This window comes from Lepisosteus platostomus, chromosome 1 (genome assembly GCF_059453375.1).
Source record: "Lepisosteus platostomus isolate fLepPlt1 chromosome 1, fLepPlt1.hap1, whole genome shotgun sequence".
Classification (NCBI taxonomy): domain Eukaryota; kingdom Metazoa; phylum Chordata; class Actinopteri; order Semionotiformes; family Lepisosteidae; genus Lepisosteus; species Lepisosteus platostomus.
The window spans coordinates 66,145,615-66,166,452 of record NC_142611.1 but is presented as its reverse complement, the minus strand read 5'-3'; the positions used below and the strand labels follow the sequence as shown (position 1 = coordinate 66,166,452).

The 20,838-nt window shown below is 51.8% G+C and overlaps 1 protein-coding gene across 12 annotated transcripts in view; it reads left to right on the top strand.

Moving 5' to 3' along the window:
* Positions 1–20,838, top strand: part of arhgap9 (Rho GTPase activating protein 9) — a 59,255-nt gene that overhangs the window by 6,144 nt on the left and 32,273 nt on the right. For 5 of the 12 annotated variants that reach the window (XM_088633653.1, XM_088633652.1, XM_088633650.1 and 2 more), the window contains exons 2-4: positions 12,668–12,773; positions 17,677–18,065; positions 18,858–19,159. In XM_088633653.1, the coding sequence (XP_088489779.1) occupies positions 17,759–18,065; positions 18,858–19,159 (609 nt within the window). In that variant the 5' untranslated portion in view covers positions 12,668–12,773; positions 17,677–17,758. Of the gene's footprint in view, positions 1–4,210; positions 4,409–12,667; positions 12,774–14,481; positions 14,622–14,656; positions 14,967–15,110; positions 15,374–17,676; positions 18,066–18,857; positions 19,160–20,838 lie in introns of those variants that run through there. The other 7 variants (XM_088633646.1, XM_088633643.1, XM_088633645.1 and 4 more) reach the window with 7 other exon arrangements.

The window sequence follows — 20,838 nt, the reverse complement described above, 5'->3', positions numbered from 1 at the left end:
AGTCCCTGGGTTCACGAGGTCTCTCCTCATTTGTATGCTTCCTTTGTTCGCTTTAGAGGAAAAAACATTCCTTTGCAATGTCTCTCATAGTCTCTAATGCGTCAGGTAATTCTGTGTACCAGGTGCTCAGCGATTTCCCTTATGAATAAAGAGCATATATTACTATGTGGGCATGCTTTTAAAATCAAGATCAGGAGGTACTTCTTTACACAAAGGGTGGTGGGAGTGTGGAACAACCATGTTGTTGCATCCAATACCCTGACTTCTTTCAAGAAATGGCTGGATGAGATCCTCCAGTCAGGACAGGAGGGATTGCTTTACACAAAAGGGGCTAGGAGTGTGGACCAAGGTGCCCAGAAGTTAACATGAAGTTTAAGCCGATACTTGGGCTTCCTTCCAGACACAGCTGGATGACATCCTGGGATCAAGGAGCTCCTACCTACCAAAATGGTCGGGTGGGCCGAATGGCCCCTCTCGTTTGCATCCCTTCTTGCGTTCTTGTGTTCTCCCTGCTTTCTGACTCCAGTCTCCAGCCACTGCCGATCTCTGCTGGGTCTAGCCTGGGCTATAAAATCTGCTGGTTGCTGACACTCGTCTTTTTTCGCTTGAGTAATTGTCACAGCCTCACACGCCTGATGAGCTGCGCTCAGGGCCTGGAGCTCGGCTCTTGCGCTTCGCCCCATTAACGCAGCGGGATTGATTTATATGTGCCTTTCCACAAACCGCACAGCCTGTTGGACGACTACAGCTGCTGTGCAGGCTGTGTGCTGCACTGCTTTGCACGTTTTTCACCTTTGCCAGGAGCAGGCCTGTATCTCTGTAACAGAGCACAGGTACTTGCAAGGGGGGTTTGCATGGCTGGAGAGGTCTAGTGGACTATTATTCATAGCCTTAATATCATTATTAATACGCTTATTAAGGGATGGCACAGTGTTTAGCATTGCTGGGGTGGTGTCTGCGTGGAGTCTGTATGTTCTTTCCAGGTTTGCTCCGGTTTCCTCCCACGGTCCCTGGGGTCCTGTCCAGGGTGTACCCCTGCGCCTGTCGCTTGCTGGGATAGACTCCAGCTCCTCCGTGACCCTGATTAGGATGAAGTGGGTTCAATACGGGTGGATGATGTTATTAGAGGGATTGGGGGGCAAATGAGAGCACGTGGGGTAAGAGCTAGTTTCCCCTGATCTCTCCAATAACTATATTTGAGCTCTTAATCTTCTACAAGACGCCCCCTGCCCCCCAAGCACGCAAACTCCCCTCTCAACCACCTCTGCACTGCTATAATCTCCCATTAACAGCGAAGCTCGTTTTGCTGCCTCTCTCTTACTGCAGGGTGTTGCTGTAACGCTTGGTGTAACAGAGGCAGCTCAGCGCCCTGAGCCGATTTGTTTTTGTAATCAGAATACAATACCAACACCAACATTTTCTGTATTTTTCATTTCTAGGTTTTTTTTTTAAAAAAGCAAAGGAAAAGAACTTAGCTTGAACCCGAAAATAATTCCCTGTTGAAACCATGACAGACCGGGGAGAAAGACGGCCTATCTTTTGGTAGAGTTCGTGGAGAGGATGGGCCCTTTATCAAGAAAACTTCCTTTTTTCTGAAATTCTGTTGCATTGTTTTAGGCAGGCGGAATTGGTCAGGGGGTTTTCTAGCCACTTTTCTGTAGCACTCAGCCTTGCTGAGTCTGCACTGAGAGTCTGAGTGCCTGCTTGCCGCAGTAGTGCTGATCTCTCACTTGTTCTTTTATTGTCAGGCTCTTTTCTTTCAGAAGACTGAGAAGCTGGAATAGTGTGTACGTATGTAGATTATATACTTACCCCCCCCCCCCCCCACACACACACACACACACACACACAGCTTCCAGTGATGTGTGCTGAGAACTTGTGTTGCAGTTGGTGGTTGTCTCTCTGTGGTCTGCAGGCAGTTTTGGTGCTGCTGAAAGCAGACAGATGACTAAAGAGTGACTTTGAGTTTTTCTCTCTAGTGTGAGAACCAGCTCTTCTCCAGCACCAGCCTTGCAGAAGGGCAGAACTGCACCCCTGGTTACTTTATAGACTGCTAAGGAAGCCAGCCCTCCCACTGGCTCTCTTTCTCATCCGGTTCCATGTGGAAAACGGGGATTTCCAGCCCTCAAGTCTTTGAAATGTCATACCTGGAAGCATGAGAAAGGTCCAAAACCAGAGGAGACATTGAGCACATTAAACCCGTTAGGCAGTCGTTAGTTAATTGATCCAAGGATCTCATCCAGCCGTTTCCTGAAAGAAACCAGGGTGTCACATGGTTGGGCAGCTTGTTCCATACTCCCACCACCCTTTGTGTATAGACGCCTCTAGACACAAAGATACGTTTTAAAACCTTATTTTAAGATATGTCTTAAATCGTCTTTAAACTTGATAAATTTAAAACTTTTCACAGTTTTAAATGTAGATCATGGTTGTACATTTTCAGTTTTAAATGTAGATTCTTCTGCCTTCTGGTTCATGTTTCACTGTGCTGAAGAAGTCCATTGCGTTGGTTCTGTCAGTGTCTTTGATGATTTTGAATATTTGTATATCAAGTCTTATCCTCATCGTCCTTTCTCTTTAAGGTCAAAACGTTTGGGTTTGAGCCTGTCAGTTTAGGATGTTTTTTCTATAACTTGGTTAACTACAAAATCTTGGCATTTGCTCTCCTAGATGTAAAGTCCAGTAAAGATAGGTGCGATACCAGTCTGAAAACGTAGGGGAAACAACATAAGAAAAGTCAACAGATGTTTCAGCTACTTTCTTTTTCTTGTGGTAAAATTCAGCATTCTTCTGGAGTAGGAGTCTGAGGTGTGGATTTTTGAGCGTCTGAAAAGGATTAAAAAACAGAAATTAAGAAAAGGAAGAAATTAAGAAAAGAAATCCCGGATCAATGAGGTATTTTAAGATGGTGTGCAGATTTGTGTCGCAGAAGGGCTGGTTTCTAAGAACCGGTTTTTCATGCAGTTATTTCACATCCTCTTGTGGCTTTTCTCTGTCAATCTGTCGTTGATTGTTTCTGCCTGAGGTGCTACTCAAATTTACTGACCAGAGCCACAGCAGCTCATCGGGCCTGATCTGGTCTTGGATCCTGAGCTCCTGTGACTGCCCCCCTGAATGGCATGCTGGTTCTGAACAGAATTACTCCAGCAATGCTGGGTGGACAGGACTTACTACAACTGGGTGGACAAGAGCAGTGTCTACAGTGGGGACTCGAACCCGCGAGCTGTTAGTTATGAGCCCAAAGGCTCGCTCCCTACAATGCGGGTAGTAACTTGCACAGTTCCCCTCTGAACCCAACCAAGCCAGATGACCACGGACAGAGAATACAACTGCAGAAAGTTCTGATCTGATCTGCTTCGTGAGGGTGACTCAGGGAGTCCGCACTCCTCAGATCCTTTACTGTGTCTCCCCTGCAGTGAGCAATTACCTTGATTTATTAATAACGCCACACACTGACACACACAGCACTCCGTCACACACTGACGCACACATCACACAGACACACACACGGCAGGTGTATGGCTGGCTAGCACTGCTGCCTTGCAGCTCCAGGGTTTTGTGTTCGATCCACGTTAGCGGGCGCTGTCTGTGTGGAGTTTGCATGTCCTGCCTACGATCACGTGGATTTTTCACGAGGTGCTCCGGCTTCCTCCCACGTCTCCACGACACTGGGAGAAAGAAGGAAAGAAGACCAAACGATAGAAAGAGAGGGAGAGGGCAATGACAGAGGGGAGAGAATCCGGGTCCGGGAAACAGAGAGAGCGAAAGAAGGAAGTATAGAGAGAGAGAATCAAGGGTGAGAGCGCGGGGAAAGGGAGAGAGGACGAGAGAGAGAGAGCCAGGGCCCTCCGTGGCTCAGCAGCCTGTGAGCTGATGAAGTAGGACAGCGTGCGGAGTGGGGGAGGAGGGGAGGGTCATGGATGAAGTGGAGGGATTAAGCTATTTAGCTATTTTCCCCTCTCCCGATGTCGGCCCTGTTAATGCGGACAATGGGCGCGGGCTCAGCTCGGGCGACTGCCCCCCTCTCCAGCTCTGGACCGGCAGGGGCACCGTGCTGCTCTGTCAACAGGATATGCGCTGAGATCAAAAGACAAGAAAACCTGACAGGATATCGAGAGTTGTAAAAGCGCGGCCACTTGCGATTCTCGATATCCTGTCAAGTTGTCGCCGTTTCGAGATGGCGGCTGCTGGAGACCTTCTGGGGCGCGGTGTCTTGTAGTCTGGGGCCTGCGGCAGGCGAGACGGGGTGGGGGAGCGGCCTGTTCGCGCAGTCGCCACGGGCAGGGGCTGGCTTCGCCGTTTCACACAGCGCACCTGTCGCCGACACCTCCAGGTCCACCTCGCCACTTTCACCCGCTGCCTTCCTTCCTTTAATCAGCCCTGATGGGGAAATCAGGTTTGCAGACAGGTAGAAGACAGAACGCCGTGCACAGCACGTTTCACACAGCACGAACCCATGGACAAATAAAACACAAGTCAGCAGCTTTCAGTGATCCTCACAATTTCGGAAGACTTATAAAGTGGGTGGGTGAGATGGATACACAAGATACAAGCATGAGGCAAAAATAAATAAAATCAGTTAGCAATCAGTTCACCAAATGAAGCAGGTTGATAACCGGATAAGGGAGTTCTCTTGCACTTGAACTGAGGAGAGGCACTGATGAAGAAACTCAGATTGCCTGGGCAAGGAGTGGTCATGACCGATTTCAACAGGGCACATGTGGGTGCTAAGTAGAAGGATACAGGAAGTGTTGGGTGCGAGTGAGCATGGGAGGATTGGGCCTGGGGTATCTGATTCCGCTCGGATGTAGCTGATAAAAGCGTCCGAAGCCCTGGAGCACTGTGCAGTGAAGAGAAAGTCTGGGCAGGTGTAGTATAAACAGTGGGAATCCACACTGCTGCAGGAGAGCACTGCAGGATTGATGTGATCTGCATTGTCCCCTGAGCAGACTCCTCCCAGCTGAATAACAGTGGGCTGAGGTGGGGGGGTAAATCTGCGCATGACAGCGCTCTGAACCCCATCACTGGACCGTGAAATCGGCTGGCTTTCAGCTCATAACCAGCAGGTCCCTTTCCCCTTCCCCTGACCCTGACAGGTCTTCTCGGAAGGGTCTATTTTTATTTTGGTACTGGTACAGTAGCTACAGTACATTTGGGGGGGGGGGCTGGTGGCACATTTAGTAAAATAATTAGGGGGGCTCTCCCTCTGCCCTCCCCTAACCCTGCTCTTGTTGCCAGCTGGCGGCGGTGTTATTGCCCGACCTTGCCACAACACTGGTCGGGGTTTGACCCAGGACTGGCCGGCTGTCGCCTGTTTGAAGATGGGCTGAACTAGACACCCCCACACCCTGGGGGGGCGTTAGTCAGAACGAGGGCTCTCCGGTTTCCTGCTCGACTGCGTCCCACGGTCAATAACAGCCGGGAGATTGATGGCCCGCACAGTTCATGACCGGGACACGTCGATACTGGGCAGGGTGGTTAATTGAATGGCAGGGCTGGAAGGGGGGGATCGTCTGCCTTTGTCACCGTGATTGACAGGCCACCAGGGCGCCCCCTCATCCGGTCGCCGGGACCCGTGGGTGCGTGGTGTGTTCTCAGAGTTGAGGCCGGCCCGGCTCATCCGCTCGGGCTGCTCCCCTGTGAAGCTGGACTTGCAGTTTCGCTCTGGTTCGGATTTCACATGAGCCCAAGCAGGAGGGAGCTGTTGAGGAGAGCCGGCGCTGGATTATAGCCACACTGCGGGGAATGAAGAAGGGGAGTGGGCGGTCTGGGGCATTAGCCTACTGCCCTACAAAAAACAAACCCCATGCCAAAAAAACCAAATCAGCAGGACATGTGCAGAAGTCCTTATGGAGCCTGGAAAGTATATTTTTCTCTTGTCCTAAGGAATGCTTCTTGCAGGCTCTTCCCCGTGGGAATTCTGCTGGGGTACAGGAGGATTTTTGAGGAAATCTGTAGCCCGTTCATTTCAGCAGTCCTGTAGGATTGTTTTTTTGTTTGGGCTGCGACATGGCTCATCTGACATTAATCTGACCCTTGACTTAATCTCGCCCGAGAGCAGGCATCCCACTGTGACCAAGAGGCAGGGCACTCCCCCCAACGCTGCCCACCCTTCGGAGTCTCCCGCCTAGAGCGGAAGACAAATCCAATAGGAAGCTTCAGGGAGTGTGAGGTCTTGAAAACCTTCCTCTTCACTCTTCTGATGACAGAGACAGCTGTTCCCTGCCCTGCTCCTGCAGCCCTGCACACCTGCTGGCCTGTACTCCTGCCCAGCTCTCTCAAACCTTAACTGCCTTTAGGAAATAGGATCCGTCAGAACTGATGAACCGTTTTCAGCTCAGGAACACGTTAGACTATTGCGCCTGCATTGATAAAATAAAAACCCAGATGCCTGAGCAGAAAGAAAAGCTGGCAAATTGTCCAATCTAGCAACTTCTCTTAATTCAATGAAGGCCTGATTGCAGTAAGTTAGATGGGCTGGACTGAAATGCAGCAGGGGTGAGGCTCTCCAGGCCCAGCTCTGTGAGCCCCAGGACTATGATATTCCTTTAATAATGCCTGAGTGACTTGCCTTCGCACGAGCTGGGCCGGTGGGACACTCCCACATCTCGCCCAGGGCCCCGCACGGTGTCTGACTCCTCCGGCCCACATTCCTGTTGCTGCGGCAACGTTTGTCCTCGACAGCCAATGGCCTTTCCCGGCCGTCACTGTCCCCTTTTCTGATTGGCTGCTTCATGCTTATTGGGCTTCCCAGTATTCTAAGAGGGCTGTGGGGAATCTGGGAGGAACTGACTCCTGATTCTGGTAGCACAAAAAAAAACTTTTAATTTCCCCGTATAATCTGAGACGAGCCGCAGGCTGAGCTGGTAAAGAGCAGAAGCCACGCTTCTCTTTCTGCCGTGAGTGTTGAGCCTGCGGGATGCCGATACTGGCGCTCAGAATCAAGCGGTTAAAACTGCTTTCAGTCTGGAGCTCCTACTTGTTTTTCCCCTGTTTAGAGATGGGCCAGCCGTCTTTGTAAAACCCGCTGCGCACAGCTCCACACGTCCACACTTCTGATGCTGCCGTCTCACAGCGAGACGGTCTTTTCCCCCTCGGGACAGGGGCCCTGCCAGGAGCCCGGAGCGGCCGTCTCCTCTCCTGTCTTCCCAGGGCGGCTGCAGGCGATAGCCCCGTGTTCAATCCGGGATCACGTTTTTGGACAGTGGCTCTCTCTCTGAAGCAGAAGTAGAGAGCGAGGGGGAAGCTCTTGATGCTGCTGTCCAGCCCCTCCCTCTGTGGCCGTCAGCCTGGGGACTGACCGCTGCAGCTGTATGCGCTTTGTGACTGCACGTGTGCACACATCGGCCACACCGAGATTTGTTCGGTACGTGCAAGAGAGAGAGAGACGTGCCGATGCAAGACCACATGGTTGATGTGTGGGGTGTCATGACTCTCCTTTTCTAGTGCTTGGGTAGTGCGTCTTTCTCTCTCCCTTTGTCTTGCACATACTTTCTCTCTTTCTCTGTTCCTCTGTTGCCCACCCTCTGTCCCTCTGCCTCTCTCTCTCTCTTTCTCACCTTTTCACTCTCTCTCTGCCTCTCCTTCCTCTCTCTTTCTCTCGTATCTCCGCTCCTGGCCTGCAGAGTAACAGTACAGCACATCTTGCCCCAGGCCTGCACAGTGTTGACTCCTCTGGTCCACATTCCTGTTGCTGTGGCAACGTTTGTCATCGACAGCCAATGGTCTTCACCGGCTGTCACTGGCCCTTGTTCCCGATTGGCTGCTTCATGCTTATTGGGCCTCCCTGTATTAGAAGAGGGCTGGGGGGATTTTGGGAAGGATTCAGGAATGCTCTGTTCTCTGCAGGAGACAGTACCCCCCCCCCCACACACACATACACGCACGCCAGATTTCAAAGCCCAGACCCCATGCCGTGTCTGAGTGTCTTTTAGTGTTTTGTTTTAATCTTCCCATCAATATTTGATTATCTGACTCAAAACAGCCACTGTCACCTCCCCTCTGGAATTAAACAGGGTTTCTGTACAGCACGACCAAAAGCAAAATACCCAAGGAAGGATGAGGACCCGATAATAGACTTTTGTTTGTGCAGGGAAGATTAGAGATAAAGATAGCAGAGTTCCTATGGACTTTGTCAAAGTGCTTTCTCAATTCACTCAGTATTCAGAGATGGAACTAACAAGTCCCAAATTCTGATCCTGGTAGGACCTGAGGAATTATTTAAAAATCTAAACAAATTATAGAAATTAATCGCCATGCCCAGTTGATAAAAAAACAATCTAAACTTAAATATTTGATTGAAAGGGTTAAAACTTTGAGCTCAGTAACTCTGCAGCTAAGTTGCACCAGTTTGCTAAAGGCCCAGTCCAGCCCAGTCCTGGTTCTGAAACCAGACAGAACCTTTATGCCATAATTGCCCTGTAACTGCTGCATGGTCCCTGCTGTTCTTTAAATCCGTACGGACCAGAGTAAGAATTTTGTTTTTGGAAGAGCCAAACCAAATGTTACTTTGTAGCTGATTGATACCAGGATCACATCCAGCCATTTCTTGAGAGAAGCCAGGGCTTTGTTTTCGAAAAACATGGCCGATGGCTTGTTCCCTGCTCCTGCAACCCTTTGCGTAAAGACGTGTCTCCTGTTCTTGGTTTCTTGTCTCGCTGTTCGTTCTGAAGTCCAGTGGGCTGACTTTAAGGGCTTTGAGTACTTCCGTCAGGTCCCATTGTGATCTTCTCTGTTCAAGACTAAAATGTCTTCGTTTTTTCAGCCTGTCAGTGCAAGACTTCCCTTTAAGTTTCTGGATGCATCTAGTTGATCCCTCTCTGGACTGATCCCGTCTCCTTTTCAGACCTCCAGCCTGTAGTCTCCCTCAGGAATTGAACCCAGAGGCCCCGAACTGCAAGGCAGCAATACTAATCAGCATGTACCCCCCCAGGGCAAACTGTAGCAGGAGATAACGACCTGTCTGTGTCGTTCTGGTGTTTTTGTTTTGCCCTCCACCTGGTTCCACTTGTGCGTCCAGCACTGTGGACGGGATCCGTTTTGATTTCTCTCTTTCTGTTTGCTGTGCCGAAAACAGCGGCCCCGCGCGGGAGGCTGGAACCTGGGATCGCGGCACTCCGAGACGAGTGAAACCGCCGTTATTGTCTGTTGCAGAGAAGCGGGTCTGGTTAAAACAAAGGCTCTTTGAAGTGCAACTGGAGAGCGCTCTGCACCTCGCCTGAAAGCTCGAAAGCGGTTTTTCATCTCCTCTGCATTTCCTGTTATTTAGTTGTTATAGTTACTTGAGATCTTGCAGCCTGTGACGGACTGGCGCCCCATCCAGGCTGTACCCCCCCTTTGCTCCCGTGCTGGCCAGGACAGGCTCCTGCTCCCCTGCGCCCCTGACTTGGATGAAGTGGTGAGAAGGGGGGGAAGATGAATGGATGTTTTCCAGGGTGTTTGGGGGTTTTTTTCTACATTTTTTAAGATCTGCTGAGTAACTGTTATAAGAACAGCTGTAAAATCACTTGGGGGCCAACTGGGGGAAGCAAATTGCCGTGGCACATTGCACCGAGGCCTGGGGGTTTTGCACTATTAGTGCTCCGAGACGTGTGTGACGCTGAATTACGCTCCCCTGTGCAGAATCAGCTCCAGGTGGGCAGGTCCCCGGAATACCGGAATAGGGGAGCCAGGATATTTGAGGAGAATCTGAGAGCGGGATTTGAAGCACAGTCCAATACTGTGATTTCCCGTGTGTTTTTACTGGAGCAGACCTTTGATAAAATCAGCTACTTAACTGCACGGTTCAATTATTGATGAGTTATCCCGCTGGTTAAAAAGGCATAACTCCGCGTGATCTGGATCCAGATCTGTTTGATTCCCCCCTCCCAGCTGGGACAGGGGCCTACTGATTAGCAGTGTGTGCTGGGATTGAAATCATTGATTTTTAACCCACTGTGTATTGTTTTAGGGCGTCATGGCGGCACAGTTGTTGGTTTTGCTGCCTCACAGCGCTGGGGCCCTGGGTTCAATTCCTGGGATGCTTTCTGCATGGAGTCTGTATGTTTTCCTCGTGCTTGTGTATGTTTCCTCCAGGAAACTGGTTTCACAGTCCAGAGACAGGCTGCTGGGTTAATTGTCTTCTGGGCAGAACTGGCCCTGGTGTGAGTGTCTGTGTCCTACAGCAGACTTGTGGCCATTGCTTGCTGGGATAGGCTCTGGCTCCCCTATAATAATAATAACTGCTCACACTTATATAGCGCTTTTCTGGACACTCCACTCAAAGCGCTTTACAGGTAATGGGGACTCCCCTCCACCACCACCAGTGTGCAGCCCCACCTGGATGATGCGACGGCAGCCATAGTGCACCAGAACGCTCACCACACACCAGCGATCAGTGGGGAGGAGAGCAGAGTAATGAAGCCAGTTCACAGATGGGGATTATTAGGTGGCCATGAGTGGTAAGGGCCAATGGGAAATTTGGCCAGGACGCCAGGGTTACACCCCTACTCTTTTCGAGAAACGCCCTAGGATTTTTAATGACCACAGAGAGTCAGGACCTCGATTTTATGTCTCATCCGAAGGACGGCACCTGTTTACAGTATAGTGTCCCCGTCACTACACTGGGGCATTAGGACCCACACAGACCACAGGGTGAGCGCCCCCTGCTGGCCCCACTAACACCTCTTCCAGCAGCACCTCTTAGTTTTTCCCAGGAGGTCTCCCATCCAGGTACTGACCAGGCTCACACCTGCTGAGCCTCAGTGGGCTGCCAGTTGTGAGTTGGAGGGTGATATGGCTAATATTGCTGTGTTTGGATGCCGCTTCTCTCCGCACCAGTCCGGTGTCTGAAGATTCCCTTGTGCTCCCAGTGGGATGGGAAGGTTTTCCCAGGCTGCCTGTCTCAGCCCCGGTCGCATCCACGTGAGCCGTTTTCCTGGCAAATTGGTGCCATCTGCCGGGGCCGCAGTCGCTCTCGGTGCCAGCCGGCACAGCACAGCCCCTGCCAGGCACGGTGCCGCCGTATCGGAACTCCTGACTCCTGCCACCCTCCGGCCTGTGAGCTGGGCCCTTGTTTCCTTGCCGAAACAGATGGGAGGGCAGGGAGTAGGAGAAGTTTCGGGAGCAGCTGTGTAAGAGTGGTGCCAATTCTTGCTCCATTCCTCTGAAGGGCAGCTGCACTTTCCTGAATTCTCACCTATTTTAACACCGAGGATCTCCCGAAGCAGGCGGAGAGGCGTGGCCTTGCAGGTGGCAGAGCGTGAGTCTTTCAATCTGCTTTAGTCCCATGCGGAACGAAAAGCTAATGGAAAAGGCCAGTTAATTATAAAGCCCTTGCAGTTTCTATTTTCAGGGCTCAGCTGCCCTTCTGAATTATTAGTGCTTCAGGACGAGCAGTCCCTGTCTAGAGTTCCCTGGTGCTGGGTCAGTTGTCTGTTGCAGATTCTGCCTAAACGACGAAGGAAGCTCCGGAGAGAGCTGCAGACTCAGCCTAAACGACACTCCTCCGTCCACTGAACACTGAACCAAGAGAAGTCAGCCTGTGTCCTGCTGTTAGTTACAGTAAAGTGAAATTGAAGCCCATTGCCTTGTTGATGAAAAAGATAATAAGGCACTGTTGTATGACAAATAAAGGTCAAGGTCTAATAAGGAGCGCTTCTTAATGAGCTATTTCAGTTCTGGCAGCTTGGGTTATAAGAGGAATGTGTTTCCTACATATGCATTGATGAAAACACTAGCTCAGGGGCCTTCAATTGCAGCATTTGTGCTCATCAGTTGGTCCTGTTTGGTAGGTTCAGTTAAGAAACCTGCCCTCACTTATCCAGTGTTTACTGAGCCTGTTACTCCTCCCAGCAGGCACCAGGGGGATTCGCAGAGTTCGGGAGGGAGCTGTTACTGTCTTGCAGGGTTACAGGGAAATCGGGGGAGTTTGTTCTTCCAGATCAACTGCTTAAGAAAAGTGGGGTGGATTTGTATGTTTTTTTTTGGGGGGGAGGGGGGCTGGCAGAGAGAGGTGGAGTGTGGGAGGTTTCCTCTGAATATGGGGATTCTGATCCTTTGCTTTATAACATCACTTTATTAACCCTTTACAATTTCTTGCATTAGGAATTGTCTTTTCGCATACCCCAGCTTGCTCTCCATGAGACACACACACAGGGAGAGAGCCTGGGGTCAGAGCGCAGGGTCTGCCATTGTACAGCGCCCCTGGAGCAGTTGGGGTTAAGGGCCTTGCTCAGGGGCCCAATGGAGTAGGATTCCTCTGCCGGCTGCGGGATTTGAACCGGCAACCTTCCAGCCAGAGGCGCAGATCCTTAGCCACAGAGTTTAGTAGGGAAAGAGAGGAGAAGATGTGGAAATGAAGGTGACGGATCTAGTTTGCTTTAATAAAACATGTGGGGGCAGCTGTTCCCCCACCCCCCCTTTTTGCCCGCCTCTTCATTGGCAAAACACCAGATGCCCCCCTTCCCCCCACACACACGCACGTCTGAGACCGAGCGCCGTGTGTGTCTGTGCCCCGGACACGAGACGCAGTAACATTCCAGTGTGCGTGCCAGGATGGGTGCTGTTGACCGAAACAACAAGGCCTTTCACCGCGCAGAGCTGGGGCGCGGGGGCTGGCACTGCCCGGGGCTAGCGTGCCGGCGGTCGGAAGGGCGCGGCCCAGTGAACGTTTCGTGCTCTGTTGCAGGACCTCGCTGGCTGGAAGGCCCGGCACGGCAGATGGCTCGCTAGCCCCCTGGGAGAGAGCCGGCGGCCGCGAGCGCGCGCCGGAGCCGTGAGCTGTGAGAGAGACGGTGAGCCCGCTGTACACGCAGCTCCGCACACGCTGGGAGTGTTAGCAGGCTTTCACCTCGCGCGTTAGTATGTCCCGCTACTCTTGGGATCGTTCGCCATGGCTGTCAGCTGTCACAATCACAGTGCGGGGCAGGAGAGCACAGTAAAATACAGGGCAGTCACATCCAGGGGAGACCCGTGTTGAACCTCAATCTACAACACGCCAAACTGCGTTCCCACACCGCTTTGACTCTCACAAGAAGATATTGCTTGTTTGGGAGAGAAGGGTTCCCATCACACCTGCTGGATATCATTCCGGGTCAGTTCCCCGTTATATCATTGCATCCGTAATGGACTTAATAACAGGATCAGTTTGAGATGTTTAGTTGTTTTCAGTGCCCAAAGATGTGGGAAGCTGACTTGTAACTAATGCCTTTCATAAGCAGCGCGAGATCGCCAGCTATTGAGAAAATAATCTCTCAAAGGATCCATTGAACCGGCTTGTAAGGATTTTATTATTATAACTGAGGATTCAATTAAGTAACGAGGTCAGCTGGAGTGACGACCCCCAGTGGGGGTCCCCAGGGCCAGGATGGGGGAGCTCTTTATGGGGATGGGTGGCTTGCATGAGTGTGCTGAGAGGGCTCGCCCTGTTATGGGCAGAAATAAAAGCGGTATCATAAGGGTTTGTTGTGCAAATGGACTGATAGGAATATGACTCTTTAATTAAGAGCATGAGGATGTAAGAAATGTAAAAAACGAGAGGAGGCAGTTTTAAGTTTGGTATTTAGTAGTTAATTGAGCCAGCTTGTTCCACGCTCCCACAACCCTTTAGGTAAAGAAATGCCTCCTGCCCTCAGTTTTAAATGCACTTCCACATCCAGTGGTTTCACTGTTCATTCTGAAAGAATCTGCTGGGTTAAAGACACAAGCATAGTCAGAAGCCTCAGCCTGCTTCCCGAGTGCTGCTGCCAGCCTATTCAGTGTTGTCCTTTGCAGCGTTCCAGAGTGCCCGGCGGCTGGCACTGACCCTCTGAGCATGAATGCCATTGTCCTGGACACTCTTGTCTGTGTGTCGCTCGGAGTGCCAGGCTGTCCCCTGCACACACTGGCGCGTGGCTGCCGGGTTACATCACTGCTGCCCTCCCTTGCCCCTTGCCCCGATTGGAACTGGGCGCGGTGGGTGCCCTCTCTACGTGGCTCCCCGCGCCCGCCTGCCCGGTGTGCAGGGTTCGGGCCTGGCGGCCACAGCTGCTCTGCCCCTCTCTCTGTCTTCGCTCTCTTCCCCTCTGTCGGCCCTCCCCAGCTGGACGCCCACCGGGCTGTGGGCTTGTCTCCTTCTCTGTGCCGGGTTCATTTCGCCGTGCTAACTGAAGAGGGCCGGGCGAAGCTGTGTGCTCGGTTCTGTCAGCTCGTGCAAACTAGTGATGGACGGAGCGGGTCTCTGCGGTATAGCTGGAGTCCGCGAAGCAGGCGCAGTGCTTCAGGGCGACCTTGGGTAACTAGTCACAGTCTGTCCAGTCTGTAGCCCTGTAGGTCACACAGCGGGACAGGCACATAGCAAGGCATAGTGAAGAAGTGAGGATTGCTTCTGCGATTGATGTCAAGCAGTGTCAGTGTTGGTAACGAATGGCCCCATCTGCCCTAGAGGAATGGGGGCGGGAGTAGGCGGTGGAGGAGGTGGATCAAAGCACGTGCACCTGAAATTTTCCTTTTTTCAAAAAACAGTCCGCTTAGGAAACTGCCGAAGTTCGACTTCCTATGATGATGCCATTCGGCTTGAGAAGACCCCGCCCCTCCTCCCCCCAGTCTGGCGATGATGTCACAGACGACCCTGCTCCTCCCTCCGACCAGCTATGACGTCGCAGGTGACGTCACTCCTTTCCTCAGAAGGTTGCTGATGTCACAGATGACTCTGCCCCGCTCCCATCAGCAGTGGTGTTGCTAGACCCCGGGGTATCGCTCTGCTCGTTTTCATTGCACAACAAGGGAAGGGCTGGGTGTTGAGAGATGGGAGCAGTCATCTGATCAGTCCTCCGATTTGTCAGTCTGTTAGTCGGACATCGGCGGCGTGCTCCCCTCTTCTGTCCTGCCAAACCGAAACTCGTCTCGTCGTGGTCAGGAGGCGATCGTTTACTATCAACCAGTGGGTGTTCGGCTCTGATAGCACTGCGGGCAGCCCCTGCGAGCCCACTTCCTTCCTTCCTGAGTGAGTGAGTGTTTGTTCCACTTGATTTTTCCGTTCCTTTTCACCTCCGCAGATCCTCAGATGCCACCTGCTACAGAGGAGGAGGTGGGGGTGGGGGGGCAGTGTGTTTCTTTTCCATCCTTTTGACATGCTCCCACAATCCTTTGGGTACAGAAGTGCCTCCTGCTCTCATCTTCCACATTTCCACATTACAGTGCACCGGCTCGTATCGTAGTACAGGCGCAGTGAACCTGTGGCAGAAGCCCAGGTGCCGGCAGGGCAGGGTTCGATGGTGACGCACAGTGTGGCCAAGCCCAACGCATGTTGTGAGTGCGGTAGAACCAGAGGACTACGGAGTGGCCACGCCAGCTGACCGTGGGGAGCTGCTGGAAGAGACGGCGGCATCAGGGCTGCGTTGTCCAATTTTCTACAGCATGTGTCAGGATCGGGCTCCGGGTCCATCGCAAGTTCAGACCAGTGGTTTTCTTCAACACACAAACTCTGCACAGGCTAGTGACTCAGGCATCAGGTCAGCAGGCTAGCTCTCCTCTGTGAAGGCTCTCTCCTTGCAGTCAAAGTGGTGAGGCTTTTTGTGCATTGTCCTGCAAAGGTTTAACAGAATTATGTATTTTATAGGGCAACATGGTAGCTTTGCTGCCTCGATGTACTGTGGCCCTGGGCTCAATTCTGGGCCTGTTTGTGTGCAGTTTGTATGTTAACATGGTTAATTAGTTTGTGGGGAAAACTGGTCCTGGTGTGAGTGGTTAGAAAATGGACAGGCATTTTATAGTGGTGACCTGTTGTGTCCAGCATAGGGTGAATAGCCCAGCAGTATGTCCTGTGGATTCCTGAGGACTTTAACATAGTAACAGGACAGGGATTTTCCTATGTGCTCTCCTGCTACAGAAGTGTCATTACATGGGGCCTGGTGGTTGCGGAAGGCAACAGCTGACCTGGCTAATGTGTTAGACCAGTCTGCCTCAGCGGCTTACAGGCAGGGGGTTGTCACATGGGAAGTCCACCTACGGAAGGCGCAATGTCTGGCTGCTACCCACATCTAATGCAGAGCTGCGCCGGGTCCTGTTGAGTGTGTGGTCATGTATCTGTAAAGAGATACTGCAATGTTTTGCAGCAGTTATTGTCGCTGGTGGTGGAGTAGTCCTTATTTTGGCTGAATGTTACACATACGCTTGCTTATCTGGGCTCTAGTAATCACCTACTCCATGGTTTAATTTGGGATCTAGGAGTTCCAGGAGAGTCCAGGGACACGAGTTACTTTGATCCCAAGCAGGAGTTCCTCGGGACTGGGACACAGTCCGCAGCCCCGCCGGCACCGGGGTCGCGGAGATCCGATTGCGGCGATGACGGGGCCTTAATCTTCTCGGCAAAGGGAACAAGCCTCCCGTCGTTCCCGAGCATCGGATTAGCACTCCGATCCTGGATCAATTTTTAGAACACAGCCGGGCTGTTTGCATAAGAAAACCAGCGTGACTCCCAGGCATTGTTAATTAGAACGCGAGAAGAGTAATTTGTTCTTTTTCGGGACTGTTGTATAAGACAGGAAGTCTGCAGCAAGCTCCGAGCAGGCCGGGGGGGTGGGGAGTCACATGGCGGGGGAGACTCGGAGGGAAACAAAAAATGTATTATCCCCCCTCGCCCCCCAGCCCTGCTCATGGAAGTGATTAATTAGTGCACTGGTTCTGGGCAGCTCTCTCTCTGTGTGCTGACACTCACTGCACTGCACAGCTCCGAACTGTCGGCCACTGCCCTCTGTCACATCCTAAACAGCCTGCCCTGTCAGGCCCAGAAATGTCAATATTCACATTAGCTGTTGGAAAGATTTGAGCGTGGCAACTTCTTCTTACTGCAGTGGAGAGTGCCTGTTACCATTCTAAGTTGTTGTGTGAAATGTCTTGCTTTTTGATGTTTTTGCTTTGCCAGTTTCAAGAAAAGAAGTTGCAGGATCAGGACTACTTTCCAAGCAAACCCGCTTCACTGTTTCTGTGAATAAAAAGCCCCTCCAAAATCCCCCAGACTACGTTTAAGTGGAAGACAAATTCGTTTTGTTTCTTACCACACCTGTATTGCGGCTCTCTTAAATTTGCCTCTCTTGCTTTTATTATTGCTTTCATCAGATTAGGAGGAAATTCTGCAACAAGCCCACAAACCTCCCCATGAATGTGCCAAACGTGCAGATAAACTTTCCGTTTTGTTGTTCTTGAAGAAACTGTAAGAAGAGAAATACAAAAAAAACCCAGCTTTCATTCATCTATTTTCTAACCACTTCTTCAAATTCAGGGTCACAGGGGAGCAACAGGAACAAGGCAGGGTACGCCTTGGACAGGACACCAGTCCAGCACACTGCAGAAGCAAACGCAAACACACACACACACACACACACTCACCCCAGGGCCAGGCAGCTTACTAGCATGTGGTTAGACTGTGAGAGAAAATCAGAGCACCCAGAGGAAACCCACAGAGAACATGCAAACTCCATGCCAACAGCACCCCATGTCCTGGATTGAAGCCAGAGCTTCAGTGCTGCAAGGCAGCCATGTTAACCACTGTGCCACCCAACAGCAACTTCCCTCAGTGTGGTTTCTATTAACAGATTTGATTGTGTTCTAACTGATCTCCCTGGCATGTCCTGTCCATGTGGTAATTCCACAGCTGACTAACATGTGCAGCTGTTTAACGCACAGTTGCTGAAATGCCATTGGTCGTTTGTGTTTCAGAGCATGGCCCTGATTGGCCGCCCGATCCAGATGTGCCCGAGCAGCAGCAGCAGCAGCAGCAGCAGCGGTGGCCAGCTGTGAGATGCTGTCCGGCAGCTGGCGCAAGACTGCACTGCCCTCGGCGGCCAGAGGGGGCAGCGTGGTGCTGGAGGCCCAGTATGACTACTCGTACCGGGCCACGGACGGGCGGCAGGTGTCGATGCGCGAGGGCGAGCGCTTCGTGCTGCTGCGCAAGGCCAACGACGACTGGTGGCAGGTGCGCCGCATGGGCGCCCCGCCCAAGTCGAAGCCCATCTACGTGCCCGCGACCTACGTGACCGAAGTGCAGGCCAATGTCCGCCTGGTGGCCAGGGCCTCCCTCACGCCCTGCTCACAGTCGCCCTGCCCAGGTAAGGACGGTCACTGAGTTTGTGTTGAAAACAACCCTGCAGCCACAGAAACAGGCCTCTTGAGTGTCGGTCCCCAGTCGGATGTTTTTCCTTCTGTGCATCAGTTTGTTTTTGTGCACCACTGCATTTTCTCCAGATGTGCAAAAGCGACCAGAGAAATCAGGTATATTATAAGGGACTTTGTTTTACATTCAAGAAAGGAGGAGGTTCAAGACCTATTGGCTTCAATGCCTTGCTAACAGCTTTCCTGTTAATTTCAATCAGTTCAGTTCTTGTTTTTGAGGTTATATCGCGCCTGTGTTCGAAGGTCAGATGTGTGCAGCAGCAGGGGCAGGTCAGGCCAGCGTAGAGCAGAGGAGTGCCATGTGTACTCTCCGGATCTCCCAGGACATGCACAGCACAGCAGACAACACCGCACAGTCAGACAGTACATTACAGAACAGTAAATAATAAAGACAATACTCAGAACAATAAATACAAACAGAACGATGAGTACGGGGTAGAAAGTCAGAGTGCAGGGTGGATTGAGTGCTGGGGCACTCCACAGTGAGCTGTTCAGGATGCCCTCTGCAGTGGGCTGGAAGCTGTTCTGAAGCCTAGTGGTCCGGGCTTGAACAGTGCAGTACTGCTTGCAGGAGCACAGAGGGGGGGCTCTGTCTGCAGCCGGGATGGCTGGGGTCCCGAGTGATGGCGTGAATCTCCTCGACGGAGGGTAGGTCGCACCCTGTGTGACCCAGCAGGGCCGTGGGGGAGGCAGGACTGACACCAGGGTCGTGTCTTCCTCTCCTGCAGCGCCCGCCAGGACCTTCTGCCGCTCCATGGAAGACCTCAACTCCACCTTCCGCGGCCGGGGGGCCGGGGGCCACTTCCCCACGCTGCCCTTCGCCGGCCCCCCTCCCTCCTCCTCCTCCGGCCACCTCCTGCTGCCCCCGGACCCCTCCGGCCCCATGGCCCGCAGCAAGAGCTCCAGCATGCTGCCCCAGAACCCCTATCAGGAGCCCGAGGCGGGGGGCAGCCCCAGCGGGGCCCCCCACACCAAGAGCTACAGCCAGGGGGACATCGTGGAGGCCCCCCGCAGGCACAGCCACCTGCAGGTAGGGCGCGAAGACCGTGCAGGAGGAACTGAGTCTCTTTAGTCTTGGACAGGGAAGCTTAGGAGGGACCTGAACTGAATATCCGGGATCTTCTCAGACACTGACAGAGCCAACCCAGCTGACGTCTTGGGAAGGTGAAACATGTGGAAAGTGCATTTAAAACTAAGAAGAGGAGGCACTCCTTTACCCAAAGGGTTGCAGGAGCGTGGAACTGGTTACTCAGCCATGTTGTTGAAGCTGCTACCCTGACTTCTTTCACAAAAATGGCTGAATGGACTCATTGGATTAATTAACTACTAACTGCCCAGTGGCCTTTTGGGACGAATGGTCACCTCTCGTTTGCAACCTTTCTCAGGATTTTATGCTTAACACACATGCACAGTTCCGATAAGCCACTTAGTCTAAATCCACTAAGCACCTGATTTGGTCATTGTCTACTGTTGCACACAATAGAACAGAGCCCTTCTGCATTAAAAGAAAAAATACAAACCTTGAATCGGAGACATTAAAATGCAAAGCACAAAACGGAGCACAAACACATCGACATCAGCCTGGGCTAGGCCTTGTACAACACATACACTTGTATGCAAAAGTTTAGGCACCCCTGATCAAATTGCCTCTTTCAATGAATCTCGAAGTGAAAAGAAGTTCACACAACCTCTGCAGGGTACAAACTTAAATATGATGTATTTCTGCACTTTGCAATGCTCAATTACTGTTTGTTTGCTGAATTAAACAGATTGGAAAAAATAAAATGGTGAATGTGGCATGTGCAAAAGTGTGGGCGGTGTGAGATTCTGTGAAACGTGCAATTTGACCAGGGGTGCCCGACCACATAGCCAAACCACGCTGCTCCATACTCCCGCCTCTCTTTGGGTAAAGAAGCACCTCCTCAGTTTTATGTGTATTCTACAGAGCCGTTTGAAGGCCAGGTGCAGCCCAGCTAAATGGCGGTTACGCGCCTTGTGCTGACTGCACCTTTCTGCCTCTCTGTGAAGAGGTGCTGACGTGTTCTGAAAGCAGTCGACGCCACAGCGTTTCCTCTCTGTCAGCCCGGCTCTGGTCCCCGGAAGCCGAGTCACAGCGAGGGGTGAGGCCCCGCACCCCCCTGGAGGGGCCAAACTTTCCATTTATCTGGGGATGGAAGGCTTTTGTTCCTTCCAAAAGACTGCTTTTAGCCCAGCTCTTTGCATACAAACAGCATGGAACCCCAGGTGATGCCTGTGATTTGAATACCCTCCCATTTAGGAAGGGGGGAACTACTTATTTTGTAATATTCACACAGCCTAGCCTGTCTAGTTTTAATGTGTTTACTTAATGCCCAATCTGAAACCATTTGCTGATAAGCAGGGTCTTTAAAGGCTGTGCTTGTTTCCCTCTTGCTTTGTGATGTCACCCAAAGTGGCAGCCAATAGAAACCAGGGATTACAGAGCGCTGCTGTCAGATGCCTGCGCTGTCTTGTGGCTGGAGTGAGTGGGTGGATTGTGCCGCCCCCTTCTGGATACTGTCAGTACTACAGCCAGTCGTCATAGTGTACCACAGAGGTTCACTTATCATTCATTAGTGAAATGACTGCATTATGTAATCCAGGCCAGATTTGCTTTAACCTCCCGATCTGGAAGAAAAAAGCTTTTCCCTTAGTGTTTCTGCCTGTTAAACCCATAGCTCTGTCTCCTAT